General features: G+C 41.3%; 2 protein-coding genes and 2 long non-coding RNA genes across 8 annotated transcripts; 2 read left to right on the top strand and 2 right to left on the bottom strand.

Annotated features, from left to right (window-relative positions):
* The first annotated feature begins 229 nt into the window (after positions 1-229).
* LOC309719473 lies at positions 230-5,174 on the top strand. Of its 2 annotated transcripts, XR_014280252.1 has the most exons (4): positions 230-571; positions 979-1,183; positions 1,400-1,504; positions 4,270-5,174. It is a non-coding gene; the product is annotated as an uncharacterized lncRNA (long non-coding RNA). The 2 variants fall into 2 exon arrangements; XR_014280251.1 differs by lacking the exon at positions 1,400-1,504.
* On the bottom strand, positions 2,682-7,083 carry LOC309719472 (uncharacterized protein). 3 transcript variants are annotated; one of them, XM_082555626.1, is made up of 3 exons: positions 6,569-7,083; positions 6,390-6,449; positions 2,682-3,649 (listed from the first exon to the last, which is right to left on the bottom strand). In XM_082555626.1, the coding sequence occupies exon 3, from the start codon at positions 3,622-3,624 to the stop codon at positions 2,788-2,790; it is 837 nt and encodes a 278-aa protein (XP_082411752.1). In that variant the 5' UTR covers positions 3,625-3,649; positions 6,390-6,449; positions 6,569-7,083; the 3' UTR covers positions 2,682-2,787. The 3 variants fall into 3 exon arrangements, with proteins under 3 accessions (XP_082411752.1, XP_082411753.1, XP_082411751.1); XM_082555627.1 differs by having other exon boundaries at positions 2,682-3,664; positions 6,400-6,449; XM_082555625.1 differs by having other exon boundaries at positions 6,400-6,449.
* Positions 7,084-7,727: 644 nt separating this feature from the next.
* LOC309719818 lies at positions 7,728-9,453 on the bottom strand. The gene is made up of 5 exons (XR_014280328.1): positions 9,354-9,453; positions 8,885-8,986; positions 8,522-8,692; positions 8,241-8,396; positions 7,728-7,997 (listed from the first exon to the last, which is right to left on the bottom strand). It is a non-coding gene; the product is annotated as an uncharacterized lncRNA (long non-coding RNA).
* Positions 9,454-9,853: 400 nt separating this feature from the next.
* On the top strand, positions 9,854-15,224 carry cUnh5orf34 (chromosome Un C5orf34 homolog). 2 transcript variants are annotated; one of them, XM_082554169.1, is made up of 11 exons: positions 9,854-10,130; positions 10,246-10,335; positions 10,431-10,799; positions 10,878-11,140; positions 11,227-11,319; positions 14,079-14,199; positions 14,280-14,371; positions 14,460-14,535; positions 14,628-14,725; positions 14,827-14,873; positions 14,976-15,224. In XM_082554169.1, the coding sequence occupies exons 1-11, from the start codon at positions 9,927-9,929 to the stop codon at positions 15,152-15,154; spliced, it is 1,632 nt and encodes a 543-aa protein (XP_082410295.1). In that variant the 5' UTR covers positions 9,854-9,926; the 3' UTR covers positions 15,155-15,224. The 2 variants fall into 2 exon arrangements, with proteins under 2 accessions (XP_082410295.1, XP_082410294.1); XM_082554168.1 differs by having other exon boundaries at positions 14,460-14,538.
* The last annotated feature ends 1,187 nt before the right edge of the window (positions 15,225-16,411 follow it).

Raw genomic sequence — 16,411 nt, 5'->3', positions numbered from 1 at the left:
TAAACAGATACTTCAATAATGACTGTTATTTTTTTTAATATACATATGCTCTTGTAATTCTATTTATACGGAGCTTTTGCGAGATCTCGCAAAAGTCCGTCTTAATTTTTTTTTCTCCCATGTCCCCTGCGGGGCTCCATAGTTTTGGATGCGCTCGGCTCCAACCAATCAGACCAATTAATGCAGACGGCGCACTGTCACTAATCCCGTAACTGCACACTACCCATAATCCTCAACCGCCGTTGCTATGGAAATGAAGATAACAACAGCTTGGTGCTACCCGTTATTCCTTTATTTACTCTAAAATAATAACCAGCGATAATACGAAAATAAACTGGCCCAGTGTTTAATTATGTAATTACAAATTGCAAATGTTATTTTTTTTATTTATTTTTTTTACAAATTGCAATATTTATCTACAGCGCGCCTTTAGCGACATGTCAACAGATCTTAAGCAAGGCGATTGGATGGTTCTTACTGCAATGCATCTTGGGAGTCGTAGTAAATGTATCTTTCAACTCACGGTCCTGCAGCGAATTTTTCGACTCGACACGAGGCAGATCCTAGCTAAGTAAGTTGTGATAAACTGTGGGTAATTTGCATGTTAAACTGATATTAAACTTGAAATGTTTTCACAGAGCAGTCTGTGTACCAAGAGAACTACTTCTGCAAAAGTTTATTTAATTTTATTTTTGGTGATGTATTCTCATGTAAGACACTTGCTTGGCCACCCAGCTAATGTTAGTACTGCTCTATTTTAGCAATGTATCTTTTCTGTAATCAATTCAGTTTTTTTAACCCTATTGACGTAATTAACTCAATATTAATGACTTTAATCTCGTAATTGATTTTTTTTTCTAAATATGGTGTAATACTGCCTCGTAATATAAGTTATTTCTTTGGTCATAAATTATTTTTGTAATCATTTAACCAAAACAGACCTGAAATGATCCCTACATGTTCCATTTTCATTTGCAGAAATGACAAAGCCAAAAACCAAACCATGCCCTTCCTGTCAGGCTCCAAACACCTGCAACAGGAAGACATGCAGTGGATGCCTGGGCAGCCTGAACGTAAAGGAGTGATTGAAAAAAAACAAGAACAGTTTAAAAACAGTAACTGGGCTGCCTCTGTTAAAAACAACAGAAATGCGAGCAGGATGGTTAATTCAGCCCAGTTGTCAGTAAGTTTAAAAGTTCTGATCTAATAAGTGGTTGGTCTGCTAGACAATTCTTTATTGATCACAGTTGTCAATGTTTTCTTGTATATCATGAAGTAAGAAACTAACAAGACATGTATATACACATAAAATATTAATTTATAAAAGAGCATAAATAAAAACGTTATTCACATCAGAATAACATCATCACACTATGCTTTGTCCATTATCTGTAACCAGGTGTCCTTATCAGGTAGCCTATCCTAGCTGTCTTTGGGTGATACTCATGGTACACCCTAGATAAGAAGGCAGATCACCACGGGGTACACAGAGACAAACAAGATGGTGAGGATGAGGATAGTTAACAGTCACCAGCTATTCTATTCTATTCTACTCTACTCTATTCTGTTCTGTTCTATTCTATTCTATTATTCAGCCAAGGTTCAGACCAGTAACCTTCTTGCTGTGAGGTGACAGCTGCCCTACATGTCCTGTTGCTAACATAAAATAGTGTTATATATGCCTTATTACCTCCCCATGTGGCGTTCACATCACCAAAGCTAGCCATACTGAACCTCTGGTGTTACCCACCTGAACAATTTTGTATGTGTGTGTGTGTATAGTATGGTCTTTCACACTCATGTATATACAAATGTAATTTTAAAAATCTTCACGAAAACCAGACCTGATAATTCTCTTCGAGACTTTCTAGTATAACAAATGTTATAATGTTACCAATATGAACACCAAGATTCTTAAATAACTTATATACTTCTTAAGAGGTTACCTGATTACCTCCCTGAGGTAGTTAGCATCACCATTGTACAAAACTCCTAAGTCACAGTACTAGCTTGAAGTGTCAAATGTTATGCACTACAAAGTCAGGAAAGTAGTGTCATCAGAGGAAAAAAGTCATTAGCTATCTGGATTTATAGTCACACTCATTAATTTATTAATGTACAATGTAGAAAAGCACTACAGATGTCACACTACCCTAGAGGGCACTTGTACTGAATGATTTGAGTCAGTGAGTGTGTGAGATGACATATTTGATGCCAATATTCACAAGTTGTAACTTTAGTAAAAACTTAACTGAAAACATGCAAATCACTACTTATGTGTTTATGTGTACTGTACATTTTTTCAACCCATTTTAATGAATATTTAATATTTAAAATTTTGCAGAATTACAAGCTTCACCTCCTGCTAAAAGTTCTACACCAGCAGCTGGATCATCCTCTGCTGACAGTGTCGATGCTGGACCAGTCCCAGACCCAGAGGCTCTAAATGAGGAATTTATTCTTCATTTAGAGCCTGTACCAACATCTTCCCTCTGTCAGCCTCCTGCATCCTCCTCTCCGTCTCTGCTTCCTCCTGCATCCTCCTCTTCATCTCTGCTTTCTCCTGTATCCTCCTCTCCATCTCTGCTTCCTCCTGCATCCTCCTCTTCATCTCTGCTTCCTCCTGCATCCTCCTCTTCATCTCTGCTTCCTCCTGCATCCTCCTCTTCATCTCTGCTTTCTCCTGCATCCTCCTCTTCATCTCTGCTTCCTCCTGCATCCTCCTCTCCGTCTCTGCTTTCTCCTGCATCCTCCTCTTCCCTCTCTCAGCCTCCTGCATCCTCCTCTTCATCTCTGCTTCCTCCTGCATCCTCCTCTCCGTCTCTGCTTCCTCCTGCATCCTTCTCTTCGTCTCTGCTTCCTCCTCTCCGTCTCTGCTTCCTCCTGCATCCTCCTCTCCATCTCTGCTTCCTCCTGCATCTTCCTCTCCATCTCTGCTTCCTCCTGCATCTTCCTCTCTGTCCTCTCCATCTCTGCTTCCTCCTGCATCCTCCTCTTCATCTCTGCTTCCTCCTGCATCCTCCTCTTCATCTCTGCTTCCTCCTGCATCCTCCTCTTCATCTCTGCTTTCTCCTGCATCCTCCTCTTCATCTCTGCTTCCTCCTGCATCCTCCTCTCCGTCTCTGCTTTCTCCTGCATCCTCCTCTTCCCTCTCTCAGCCTCCTGCATCCTCCTCTTCATCTCTGCTTTCTCCTGCATCCTCCTCTTCGTCTCTGCTTCCTCCTGCATCCTTCTCTTCATCTCTGCTTTCTCCTGCATCCTCCTCTTCATCTCTGCTTCCTCCTGCATCCTCCTCTTCATCTCTGCTTTCTCCTGCATCCTCCTCTCCATCTCTGCTTCCTCCTGCATCCTCCTCTCCATCTCTGCTTTCTCCTGCATCCTCCTCTCCATCTCTGCTTTCTCCTGCATCCTCCTCTCCGTCTCTGCTTCCTCCTGCATCCTCCTCTCCGTCTCTGCTTCCTCCTGCATCCTCCTCTCCATCTCTGCTTCCTCCTGCATCTTCCTCTCCATCTCTGCTTCCTCCTGCATCCTCCTCTTCATCTCTGCTTCCTCCTGCATCTTCCTCTCTGTCCTCTCCATCTCTGCTTCCTCCTGCATCCTCCTCTCCATCTCCACATCCTGCATCTCCCTCAATTTCTACGGTGTACACCTCGGATGTCCCAAACAAAACAAAAGGACAAGGAAAGGTTAGATGTTATGGTACTGTAAATGTACGAAACATATGAATATATGAAGAGATAGTAGACAGGAGAGTTGTAAATGTAAGTAATTTAGCCTGCTGTTGTGCAGATTTGTTTGCGTCTTTGGACTTCCCGGATTTGAACTGTGCCTGACTGACTATCTATAAGCTTTTGTATTTGATGAATCTACACTAATTCAGCCACTGAGTCTGTATTTCGCTCCAAATAGGACATTAAATAAGAACATACCACCTGATACGACCTGGTCGTGCTGCCTTCCTGATGTTTACGTTCTTTAAAGTCCTCCTGACATCATGCTCAGAAGGAGTGATTGATGTGGAGGTGCTCCTTCCCATTCAGTAACATCTGCTTCAGTTAGTTTTGCTTGTGAGCCACAATGTAAGCAGTGTTGCTTTGCTGACATGCACTCGATGCTGGCAGTACAAGCATTGTAGTGGTTCTTATGTTTTTGTAAACTAATTGTATAATATATTGAGCCATTCAATAGTACACAAATGTTTATAAGCTCCTTTTTGTATGCAACTTGCATGTCTTTCTTAATTAATTGTTTGTTTATCATGTTTTTTAGGAAAAAGAAGAAGTTAAAGTCAAGTGGAAACCCTGCTCAACATGGTATGTAGTAACAACTTTGTTGGACGGGAACAGACATTCATATTGTTGATAAATAGTTATCACCTCAATTTGAATTCATGTATTTGGACTAAAGTAAATTGGGAGCTTTTAGCTATCGAGCTCCTCTTCTGTGAGGAGCTTGATAGCTGTCCACCTCCAAAGTCCATTATGAGTTTTGGAGGTGGACATGGTCAACACTTTTAAGAGTAGGCATAAGACTTTACTTCTTTATAGAGCTTATAGTTAGGGCTGGTTCAGCTCAGCCCTTAGTTATGCTGTAATAGGACCAGACTGCTGGGGGTTAGTGTCCCCCCCCCTCTCTGTCTGTCTCTTTCAGGGTTATGCAGGCTCAGTATTGGTTGAAGATGCAGTCACGTCTCCTTTTACTGAAAACTCTCCCCCTCTCCCTCACCATCTGTAAACATACATGTCTCAGTAATGCAGTTCATGCATGTTACTAACTAGACTTCTTCCCTGGAGTTTCTGTGCTCTCTCATCCAGCAGGTTCCGATGGATCGTGGCTGCTGCTGTGGTCCTGCTTGACATCTACTACATATATTATTACTCTCTGACTTGATTTATATTACAATGAAGGTGTATAAAGCATGACATGAATATAGAAGATATTTCATCCTAAAAAATTGTCATATGTCACAACCTAAATTATCCTATTTTGTGTGTGCTTGTCGTTGTTTTTTGTTATGTTTTTCTCCTGACAGTGGCAAAGTGTGGGATGACACATGGGAACCTGCGCAGTTTTACACACAGTAAACCAGGCACCACAGGTCGCAGAGATCGCACAGTTCACAGTTTGTAGTTCAGCATAAAAGTTCAAAATAAAATATTTACTATACATTTCAACCAGTGTCAGTCTCTGTTTCACTCTCTAATTGTGGCTTAAGTACCTAACACATTCATGAATCTGATCGATCAATATCTTCCCTGCACTCGATATCTCATAGTTTTACATATCAGCCAACATTATTGTCTACATCCTCATAAATATAGAAGTGACTTGCTTATTATAACATATTACAAGTTAAAGTAATACTGCACTGCACGTATAGTAAGTAACACCTACTGTGTATGGGAGCCTAAAGCAAAGTTAACTGCACCAGTACCAGCTTCAGAACATATTGCATATTATGTTTCTACCTTTTTGTAATATGTCATGTTTAGATGCAGTGACAATTGCACATTTGGAGTTGTGGTCATATGTGGTTTTTATATATATATATATATACACAGGGTATTAGAAAAAAATTGACATTTTTTGTTATTTTTCTTGTTTGTTTGCACATTATTATTGTGTACATATTACATATGTAACATTATTGTTAATATTATTATTAGATATCAAAGATACAATTTGATTGAGGGTTTTCCTGTCATAATTTCAATACAAATGCAATTACACACGTAAACAATAGGATCAAAATAAACTTTTAAAAAGTCTGGTGATCAAATGCTGATTTTCAAAACATTCTAGAGGAAAATAAGAGATAAAATAATCTGAACAGTAACAGTGATCTTGGATGATGATTCAATGATTCTGTTTCAATCAATAGGTTCGTATCTATGACAATAATTTGATAAGTTTAACAGGTTGGTTTAGACCTGGCAATACTGGAAATATTCACAAACTTTTGTTTTTGAAGAATGTTTATCTTTTTTGGGATGAAGCTATCTGGCAAAATGTTGTGGATTGATTTGCCATGTTCAACCACTGTTACACCAAACTCTCTCACTTATAACATGATAAAGGCCTCTTACTCTGTGTCATGGATTTTCTGTCGTTTTGGGGACACGGGGCCAAAGTCTGAGGCAATAAGTCAGATCAAAGAAGGCAATGTTTCTAAAATGGGAGTTTACTTATGTCATTATATATATCCAGGAATATGTGCCTGAGGATAGTTGTCATGAATTCAATATTAAATCAAAGTATTCCTTAATTACCACAGCTGACACGAGTTCTCCATAGTTGCCTGCTGTCTCAGGATCTGTCTCCAAAAAGGACCAGGGAGCGCTAACATGTTATGTTCTAAACTGATGAAGAAAATGCACATTAAACATAACATAAACTTACTGAGTGAAGTAATGTCAAGAGGATTCCTTTAGCTCCTATTGGGTTGGTTCCTTGATCAGTGCAATACAGAATCATTAATCTGGTTTTATGTAGTGTCCTTAAAACATGTCAAAATGGGGCTCACTAGTCTGTGTGGCCTCCATATGCCTGTATGATCTCCCTACAACACCTGGGCATGCTCCTGATGAAGTGGCAGATGCTCTCCTGATGGATCTCCTCCCAGACTCCAGGACTAAAGCATCTGCCCACTCCTGGACATTTTGTGGTGCAGTTGGTGGATGGAGCGAGACATGATGTCCCAGATGTCCTCAATTGGATTCAGGTCTGGGGAATGGGCGGGCCAGTCCACAGCATCAATGCCTTCGTCTTGCAGGAACTGCTGACACACTCCAGCCACATGAGGTCTAGGATTGTCGTGCATTAGGAGGAAACCGGGGCCAACCGCACCAGCATATGGTCTCACAAGGGGTCTGAGGATCTCATCTCAGTACCTAATGGCAGTCAGGCTACCTCTGCCGAACACATGGAGGGCTGTGCAGCTCCCCAAAGAAATGCCACCCCACACCAAAACTGACCCACTGCCAAACTCATGCTGGAGGATGTTGCAGGCAGCAGAAGGTTCTCCACGGCGTCTCCAGACTCTGTCACAAGTGCTCAGTGTGAACCTGCCTTCATCCATGAGGAGCAAAGTTGCCAATCTTTGTGTTCTCTGGCAAATGCCAAACATCCGGCATAGTGTTGGGCTGTAAGCACAACCCCCACCTGTGGACGTCGGGCCCTCATAACACCCTCATGGAGTCAGTTTCTGACCGTTTGAGCAGACGTGCACATTTGTGGCCTGCTGGAGGTCATTTTGCACAGCTCTGGCCTTTCTTTCCTACCCCACAGTACCTTCCCTTACCATTCGTTTCCTACTCTTTTACTTCTTTGATGACGGTTGTCTTTCTAGATAAGCAATTTCATTTGCTCTGGGGCGAGTCACTGGCTCGGGTGCATTCTGGGACAGTCAGTTCACCAGTGTGCTGGCATGCTTCTTAACAAACACCACTACAGCAAACATCTCAATTGTACTTGTTGATTTCTTCGACAAAACACTGAACAAAAAAATGCACTTGTGAGTGTGCTGCCTGGTGCTTTTAAATTTTGTGATAATTTGAGCAGCCCAGAAAGCATCCCATAAATTAAATTGTGTTATCATATCTGAACATGTACACTAGTCATTAAATTAGATGGGAAAGAATGATTCAGGGTAAACAACTGCACCAAGGAAATTCCATTTTTCTTCTCAAAATGTAAAATGTCTGTTGAAAAATCACATTAAACAGAGATGTGATTAACTTTTTATTTTACCAAACATAACATCAATGATGACACAATCAGTCTTCATCAGAAGTGCTCAAATCACTCTCAGTGGCATCGTCTGGAATGTCTTCCTCCTCCTCTGAGTCCATTTCCAGGAGTGGTTGGTGGCTGAGGATTCTCTTGTACACGTCCTTTACTTTGAGCATTTCAGCTTTCAGTTCACTTCTTTCTTTCTTTTTTTAAAACCAGGCTACAGAGTCCCTTCTGTGCATCCTCCGACATGCCAACAAAGGAGGCTGTAAAAAGAACAAAACAAATAAATATGAGTAAAGCAAAAAACAAACAAACAAACAAACAAAAAAACCCTCACCTCATAAACACAAGGAATTAGGATCCTGTCATTAAACTTTTTTTTTTAAAGGGAGAAGGCAGTGTTAGCTAGCAATCTAGATATAGGTAAAAGATCTAGTAAGACTTTAGCATCTGCTCTTATTTTCAATCGATTCATCAAAAAATTAATAAATAAAAGATGTGCTTACAGTCTGAGGAGATTGTCCCCAACACCACAGATCACATTCGCAACACTTTCCAGTGATGCCGCATCTCCCTGCAAAGGATCATCTCCTCCTCTCTCAGGCGCCTCACAGCCATCACCTTCTCAAAGACCTTTCTCTTTGTCCGGAGGTCAGCAGCAGCTACGGTTTAACAATATCAGATGGGAAAACATAGTAGCATATTATGATTCAAGAACAAAACATTCAACTACTGCTCAGATACTGGGAGTTTGTTTAAAAAGGATATTTAGAAATCAAGAGCTTACGTTCACTTGTGCTCTGCCAGGGCCAAATGTCGGTCTGCATGAGGGCATCACTGGATACGATTTGCTTTGTTGGTTCAGCGAGCTTGTTGTAGTCATCAGCAGCAGCCGCCGCCAAGCGTTTCTTCTCAACTAAGATGACCTTGCGAATTCTGTGTCGCCTCTTGTTGCCATCTGTAAATAATCATAAAAAATTCACACCTTCACATAATGTATATAGTTACATTTTAATCTACACTCATCAATTTGTTTGCTAGAACAAATCACATCCAGCTCAAACAAACCTGGAGCTGATTTTATTCTGTTTACAAAGTAGCTGTACAAACTAAGTATCAAACGGTCCATTTCAAAGAAACTGGGACGTACCATTTTGTCTGTAAAGACTTTGTGTTCGCACTCTGATGATGACGACAAGCTCCTCTATTCGTGCCTGCAACGCTCCAAGGCTGCCATCAGTTTGATCACTTTCTAAGTGAGAGGAATATTAATCAGAATACAGGATGAGTAACAGTCACCAAACTACAGTGGACTCTGTAATCACTGACTTGATGATATTCATTATAAGACATCTGTAGCCTTCATGTGCTGCATTATCATTAGATAACAAGTATGTTGGTGTTCAGGTTTATAAAACCAACTAGTACAACATCATTTCAACCCAGGTTCTATCCAATTTGATGAAACGCAACAACTCTACCATAAATTCTGCTTTTACAAGGCTTATTTTTCATTGTTTGTTGACACTGTCAGAAAGATCTTAATTCTACCTTAAGTTCTTTAATGAGGCCATGGTGGGTCCTATTGTTATACATGAGTGCATTATATTGAGACTCACCTTCAGCCCATTTCTACACATCGGCCACCCATTGCTGCAGTGTGTCGTCATCCACACCCAGCTCATTTTTGGTCGCATTCAGGCTCTCCACTTGTTCTCTAAGGATCTTATGATCTAAGAATACATTAATAAATGTCATTCATATTGACATTAAAAGAGTACTGGTGTTTTCCCCCCATTACCACACACATTAAAATGGTTTTTGAAAAAAAAAGAAAAAAAAAATCACCTTTAGATATCTCTGGCTCAAAGTGCGGCCCAGTTGTTCCACTTCCACATAACCGGGTTTAATATAAATATCAGTGTCATGCATAATTCGGTAATTCTGGTCAATTTATTTTAGATGTGTTTTTTTATATAATAATAATAATAATAATAATAATAATAATAATAATAATAATAATAATAATAATAATAATAATAATAATGTGGGTTTATTTATTTACTTTTAGAAAAGACACTTCCGGTCTCACACGATATGCGCGCCAATAGTAAGCGTCTCCACCTGATGACGTAACAACGTCATAATGTTTTGATTATAGGCGCGGTCGCAGCAACGGGCTCCTTTTTACGATGGAAACCGACGAGAGTGCCGTGTTGATGATCATGTACGAGGATGAGTCGGTAGATATCCGGTATAGGAACGGAGCGCGGTTACAGCTGTCGCCGTGCGGTTCTGAATTCCTGCTGGTGAAAGCCTCAGACTCCCGCCGACATCCACTGCAGCCCGCTGAGAAAGTCCGACAGAGGACCAGGTTCACCATCAGCACATACAAGGTATCGGCACTACGTATGAGGTTTTCTATAAAAACAACTGTATTGCTTTTGTGCCTCTCGTGTTGCCTTCATCTGACTTTCTTCAACGTGATTACGTCACTTGTTTTTATTACAGAAGCTGATGTTGGCTGCACTGGCATTTAGAAATAAGTATGCCCGTCAACCATATCTGCCACATGAACTTATCTCTGCTGAGAACAAAAAGGTATAAAGAACTGGTTGCTAGTCACTGTGTTACTCCCTTAGACTATGGGCAGTGTAATTACTCTCTCTTTGTATGTTCTGCACTTCCTCATACAGCCTTTTTTCAGCATTGATTCAGCTGTACATTGGCCAGAGGTGTCAGCCTCTCTGGCTGAATTCGGACTTGGAGGCGAGACCATCGTCAGGTCAGAGGAGGGACATGCAGTGTTGGTGCTGTCATCCTCCGGTGAAGAATTCACAGTGGAGTTCATGTGCAGCCTCAGTTCTGCTCGTAATCAGCACCGCAGTGTGCAGCAAGTGAGCAGAGATGATAGCTACGGCAGACAAGAGCAAGCGAGCAGTCCAATACCCGATAATACCAGTGATCACACCGAAGTGGTCCGGCACGGAAGAAGAAACATGAGGACAATGCTGACCAGACCGAGGTCTTGTTCTCCTCAGATGATCAGCGATGGGCACCAAAAGGTAGTACTTCCTTCTAATAATAATAATGCCAATGTATCTAAAGTCTGATAGGATGATTGATTTTTCTTCTCTTTCCAGCCTGAACAGGTGTACCAGTCCACCACAGTGGTCCAGCATCATTCATGCTGTGCAGTTGCTCCCAAATGGGCCTACCCTCTTTCCGTGGCTCGCCATCACTGGGGAGCTCGTTTCTCTAAAGCTAAAGATGTAGCGGATAGAGGAGCTAGCAGTTCGAACCAATCAGACAAGACAATAAACAAATTGGACATATCCTGTGAAGACAGAAGGTCCCGTGTTCCTCAGGCGCTGCCTCTCACGTGTCCAACGCCTCATCGGCACAGGTTTGTAGATTTAAAAACAAGCATTTTGTAAACCATTTCAATATTGTTCAGTGGCTGATTTAAGCTTCCGTACTTGTGTATTTAAGGTGGAAGGTTAAAGATCCCCTGGCCAAAGAAGAACACACAGACCTTCCGACTGAGATGGTAAAGGTAGTGTGGTGTCAGGGAGTCACTTACAGGTAACTGTGCAGGTCTTCAGGGCATAAATTACGGTGGCCCTGAAAGGTCAAACGCACTGCAAGTTAAGAAGACTTAACTAACTAACTTAACTTTTGTAGAATGTTTATTTTCATTGGTGTTTTCTTAAGTGGCAATGTGTTTGATCTCTTAAGGCCACTGTTAAAAAAAAAAGCTCTGAATGATGGTTGATGTTAGACTGGATTAACCAGAGAGAAACTCTGTTGTTATTGTGTTTGACAGCTTATGGGCCATTCTAATGTCACTAATATTTATGTTGTTAGCTCAGAATCTTTGCTCTGAGGCCTGAGCACTAATCCTCGCAAACCTAACTAGCGTCTGGTCTACAGCTGAGTGTGTGAGGCTCCAGTGGTATAAATAGATCACTTTGACATCACTTTTCATATCATGTGATGTAGAGCAGGGCGATATGATCAAAAATATTTATCAAGATATACATTTGAAAATTTGCGATTACGATATAACTGACACTAACAATGGATTGTATTTATATAGCGCTTTTCTAGGCACCCAAAGCGCTTTACAATTCCACTATTCATTCACGCTCACACACTGGTGCAGGCAAAGCACAGTTGTTATATATAAATTTAACAGTCGAAATGCAAATTCCTTGCTGACAGTTTAACCAAAAGGCATTTCCAGTGGAAATTGGTTGACATATCCTCAGCATAACCATGTGTAATATCCACAAAACTTAAAAAGAGGTTATACACTCAATACCGTAATATTATGTTGAAGCACAGTACTTATCACCCCGTGAGGCTCCTGCCTACGGTAGCGGTAATGCTCCGACAATCCATCAAGCGGTGCAGGTTTGTAGCTTAGCAAAGTGAAATATTTGACAGATTTTCGAGCGCTGTGTACCACATAAAATCATTTCAAGGTCAGTAAACACAACCAGAATTCATACATAAGGCACACGGGATGATAAGGGACACTGTTGATTTTTAGAAAAATCAAAGGATTGATTTCAAGTGTGCCGTATTTTCCAAAAAAAACACGGTAATAACGACGGCCCGCTAGCATGCTCTACCAAAAATAGTGCTTTATTGTGTATCTGAGGGATGAAAGCTTAACCAGTTCCACACCACTGAAGTTGCAGCAGCCAATTCTGGTTCATCTGTTTCATTCAACGATCCGCTTTCGCCCTTCTTATTCTCCGTTGCCGCCGTGCTTTTTCTGCCATGTGCGTATGAAAACAAAGGCACTGCGCATGCGCGTTTTACCCATATTCTATCGCGATATTTCATTTTCTTATCGTTGCCCAACATTATACCGGTATGTGGAATACACCAGGCACAGACACACGCACACACAGGTAGGTACAGCCAACTTCCACATTTATTCAAGTGTTCTTGTTTTGACAGCTGACTCAGTCACACAGTCTGACAGCTCACGAGCCCAGCTGATCTCTCCTCTGGCCGCTCCTCCTCGTCTCACTATAAACACAGCGGAGGGAGACCATCATCAGTCCATAAACAACATCAGCTGTTCTTACCGGCCTCGCAGTGCCGCCCTGTTGAGCCTTCCGCTCCACTCCTCCCCTGCAGCTGCGCCCGGGGCCACGCCTCCGCCACACGGTATTACCGTGAACGGTACGATATGGCCCAGCCCTAATGTGATGTTACCTAGATAATACCAAAACATCTTCTGTACTATAGTAGGTTTGGTATAGTAGGCTTTTAAGCATTTAGCACCAAATCTGAAGTGAAGGAGAGGTAATTTGTTAATCAAAATGTCGACTTGAGGGCAACAGGTCAAAAAAATCCAAGATAAGAGCTCTCTTTAGTTTTTCTTTTTTCTTTTTTTTGAGTGGTATCTTGTTTTTGCAATCTCTTCCAGGAGAGTGACGAACATTTATTATTTATTTCACAACTTTAAGGTGCTGTGGGCGATCGTGGCTCAAGAGTTGGGTGTTCGTCTTATCAGTCTTGGTCGTTGTGTCTTTGGGCAAGACACTTCACCTACCGCCTACTGGTGTTGGCCAGAGGGGCCGATGGCACAATATGGCAGCCTCACCTCTGTCAGTCTGCCCCAGGGCAGCTGTGGCTACAACTGTAGCTGCCTTCACCAGTGTATGAATGTGAGAGTGAATGAATAGTGGAATTGTACAGCGCTTTGAGGGTCCCCAAAAAGCGCTATATAAATGCAATCCATTATTATTATTATTATTATTATTATTATTATTTCAGGGATAGCTCAGTAGGTAAAGTGGTCGCCCCATGATCGGAAGGTCGGCGGTTCGAATCCACTTAACGGCTACCCTGAGGTACCCCTGAGCAAGGTACCGTCCCTACACACTGCTCCCCGGGCGCCTGCTTAGTGGGCTGCCCACTGCTTCACAGAGTGAATGGGTCAAATGCAGAGAAAAACAAGTAATTTCCCCATGGGGATCAATAAAGTATCTATTATTATTATTATTATTATTATTAAAGGCTTGAAGATTCACTTTGAAAATACCAGAAAAGTGCTTGAATGTATTTATTTATTAAAAATAGTCCTGACAACTTATAGCTGTCATTTTTCAAGTCTTCTGTGCCTCATCAGTTGCCTGAAAGCAAAACAATAAATCAGAGCAGAAGCATCCTTCCTGTTGATTCAGTCTAACACCAAAGGTTCTCTGATATCTTCAATTTTCATACTCATGATAAAAAAATCATTGTTGTACAGTATAGAGTGTGGGAGATGGTCCATAAATCTACACCAGAATAGTGTGTTTACCTTCATGTCTGCTGTGTAGGATACTGAGTGGATCTGTCTCAGCTGTTGAGGTTTCCCCAGGGGATGGATCAGTCATCCGCTCTAACCGCAACCTTAACTCTTATTTTACGCATCACAAAACTGAACTCCAGTCAGGGCGGGTAAACTTTAAATTTTATAATAAGAGATTAACCAATACATTTAAAAAACATCTTACAAATTTAGCCCATCTTTACCACAGGTCAAAGAGGTAACCTACCATTTAAACAACCTTCCACCTGATGTGCTTGGACAGGCCTACTCTGTTTGCTCTATTGTGAGTCGTGCAAGCAGGTAAGCTGCCCCCTCTTCATCGCAGTCTGGTGAGTTAAAGGACTTTTAATTTTTTCCGGTCTTCACCCATCGCATAACTGTTTTACAGGATCCTGGCTTGCTACAACCAGGCCTTGAAGTCACTGAAGTGTCCAGCCTTACCCAGCTGCTTGCAAGAGCTCGAAGTAGTAGTACCTCCTGTTACACCTGTGGATACCTACACTTACACCATTTAAGCTTGTGCACTGCCAGTTACTGAATCTCTTTCTGTTTGCAGGATGGATATTTTTGTAAACCAGCAGCGTTTGAAGAAATGGTGTCCATTTCTGTGCCTGCTGAGCAACGCATGAGTGTGACAGAGGAAGCAGGCAGTTTGTAAGTTGTGTTTTTCTGGTCACTCTGTTGATATTTTGTTATAAAATTAAAGGTGTTAACAGTTTGTGTGTACTGTTCATTTGACCTCCTGTTCATTTTAGATCAGAGCTCTTTGCTGCAGAGCTTGAGAAGATAAAGCGATTCACCTGTATCCTTCAGTGCTAAGATCAAGATACAACGGGATGCTGACATGAACATTGATGTCTGTATTGAGGGTTTCTCTGTGTGCTCTTTAACATCCTTTGCCCAGTTCTGCTGGAGAACAGTCACGTGCTGAGAAGTGGAAAAGCACATGCAGATGAGGAGGAAAGACCTGCAGACGTCACTTGTGAGCCATTAAATGACAACTATGTTGCTGAAGCTCTTCAAAGGACATCCAAAGCAATTCAGGATATTGACGCTCTCGTATCTGCTGCCACACTAACTTAAAACAATCCTTATGTTTAAGCAGGAAGCCATATTTGTGTGTTTGTCTCAATAAAAAAATATAATAAAACTGTATGGAATTATACTTAAAGTATGTATTACTATGTAATGGGGTTGCATAGACTTTTAATATTTTAGTCTACTTAACAACCCCAAAAAAGTTGGGACACAATTTATTCATAATGGAACATAATCGAATGTTTCAATTAAGACATTGTAACATTTTAAGGGGGGGAAAGTTTTATTTTGAATTTGATGGCACCAAAACATCTTATAACCACTGCGTAGCATCCTTTGTTCTCTTAACCACAGCCCATAACCATCTGGGAAGTGAGGAGACCCATTGATGGACTTTTGGGTGAGGAATGGTTTACCATTGATGTTTGATAGGGGATTTGAGCAGTTCAGCAGTCCAGGGTGTTCATTGTTGTATTTTTGATTTCATGTTGCGCCAAATGTTTTCAGCTAGTGGAAGGTTTGGAATGCAGCCAGGCCACTTCAGCACCCAGACTCTTTCACTATGAATCCTTGCTGTTTTAACAGATGCTGGATGCAATTTGTTTGTAGTTCTCATCTTCAAACATTAACATTGGCAAATAGTTTATGCTGGCTCTCCTGACTGGGGTTTTCAGCTCAATGTCCCGGATTGCGTTCTATCATCAGGAGGGCATTAGATCACAGTAGGGAGGAAAATCAGAGCTCCAGCAGATCCAATATAATAAATTTCAAAAGGAATCTATTTTGGGGTTTAGTGTAGGGATCAGACTTTCAAAATAAAGCATATTCAGATTGCTCTGACGAGACAGCTCTGTAGTGCTTCTCCTGTCAAAGCAGTGCAGAATAATCAGCATTTCTATAGGTGCTATGACCTGAAGTTGGACTGAAAATCTGTACAACTCAATGGAGACCGCACAGTCCTCTGTGATGCTCCAGTGCTGCACATCACCTAATCAGACAGAGGTCCATCCAGTCCCAGGCACTGCAGTCTCTCTGTCAGGTAGTCAGTAATCCAAAACATTGTTTTAAGTTCAAGGAACTGAACTTCTTTAAATGACCAAACTGATTGATGCAGTAATAGTAAGCATCTGAATCTTCTTTGCAGTTCATTTAATGTCAGGGGGTGAATAGCTTTCAATCTATTTTCCAGATCTGTGTTCCCTTGTAACCATAATCTTTGGTTGCATTAAACTACGAACTTGGTGAACTATGCAGCACATTTTGTTTACATTGTAATCAACCGGCAGAGATTGGTTTCCCAGT

This window comes from Aulonocara stuartgranti (genome assembly GCF_965226115.1).
Source record: "Aulonocara stuartgranti genome assembly, chromosome: 12".
NCBI classification, from domain to species: Eukaryota; Metazoa; Chordata; class Actinopteri; order Cichliformes; family Cichlidae; genus Aulonocara; species Aulonocara stuartgranti.
Note: the sequence above shows the minus strand (reverse complement) of the source record. Positions and strands in the feature narration are given on the sequence as shown.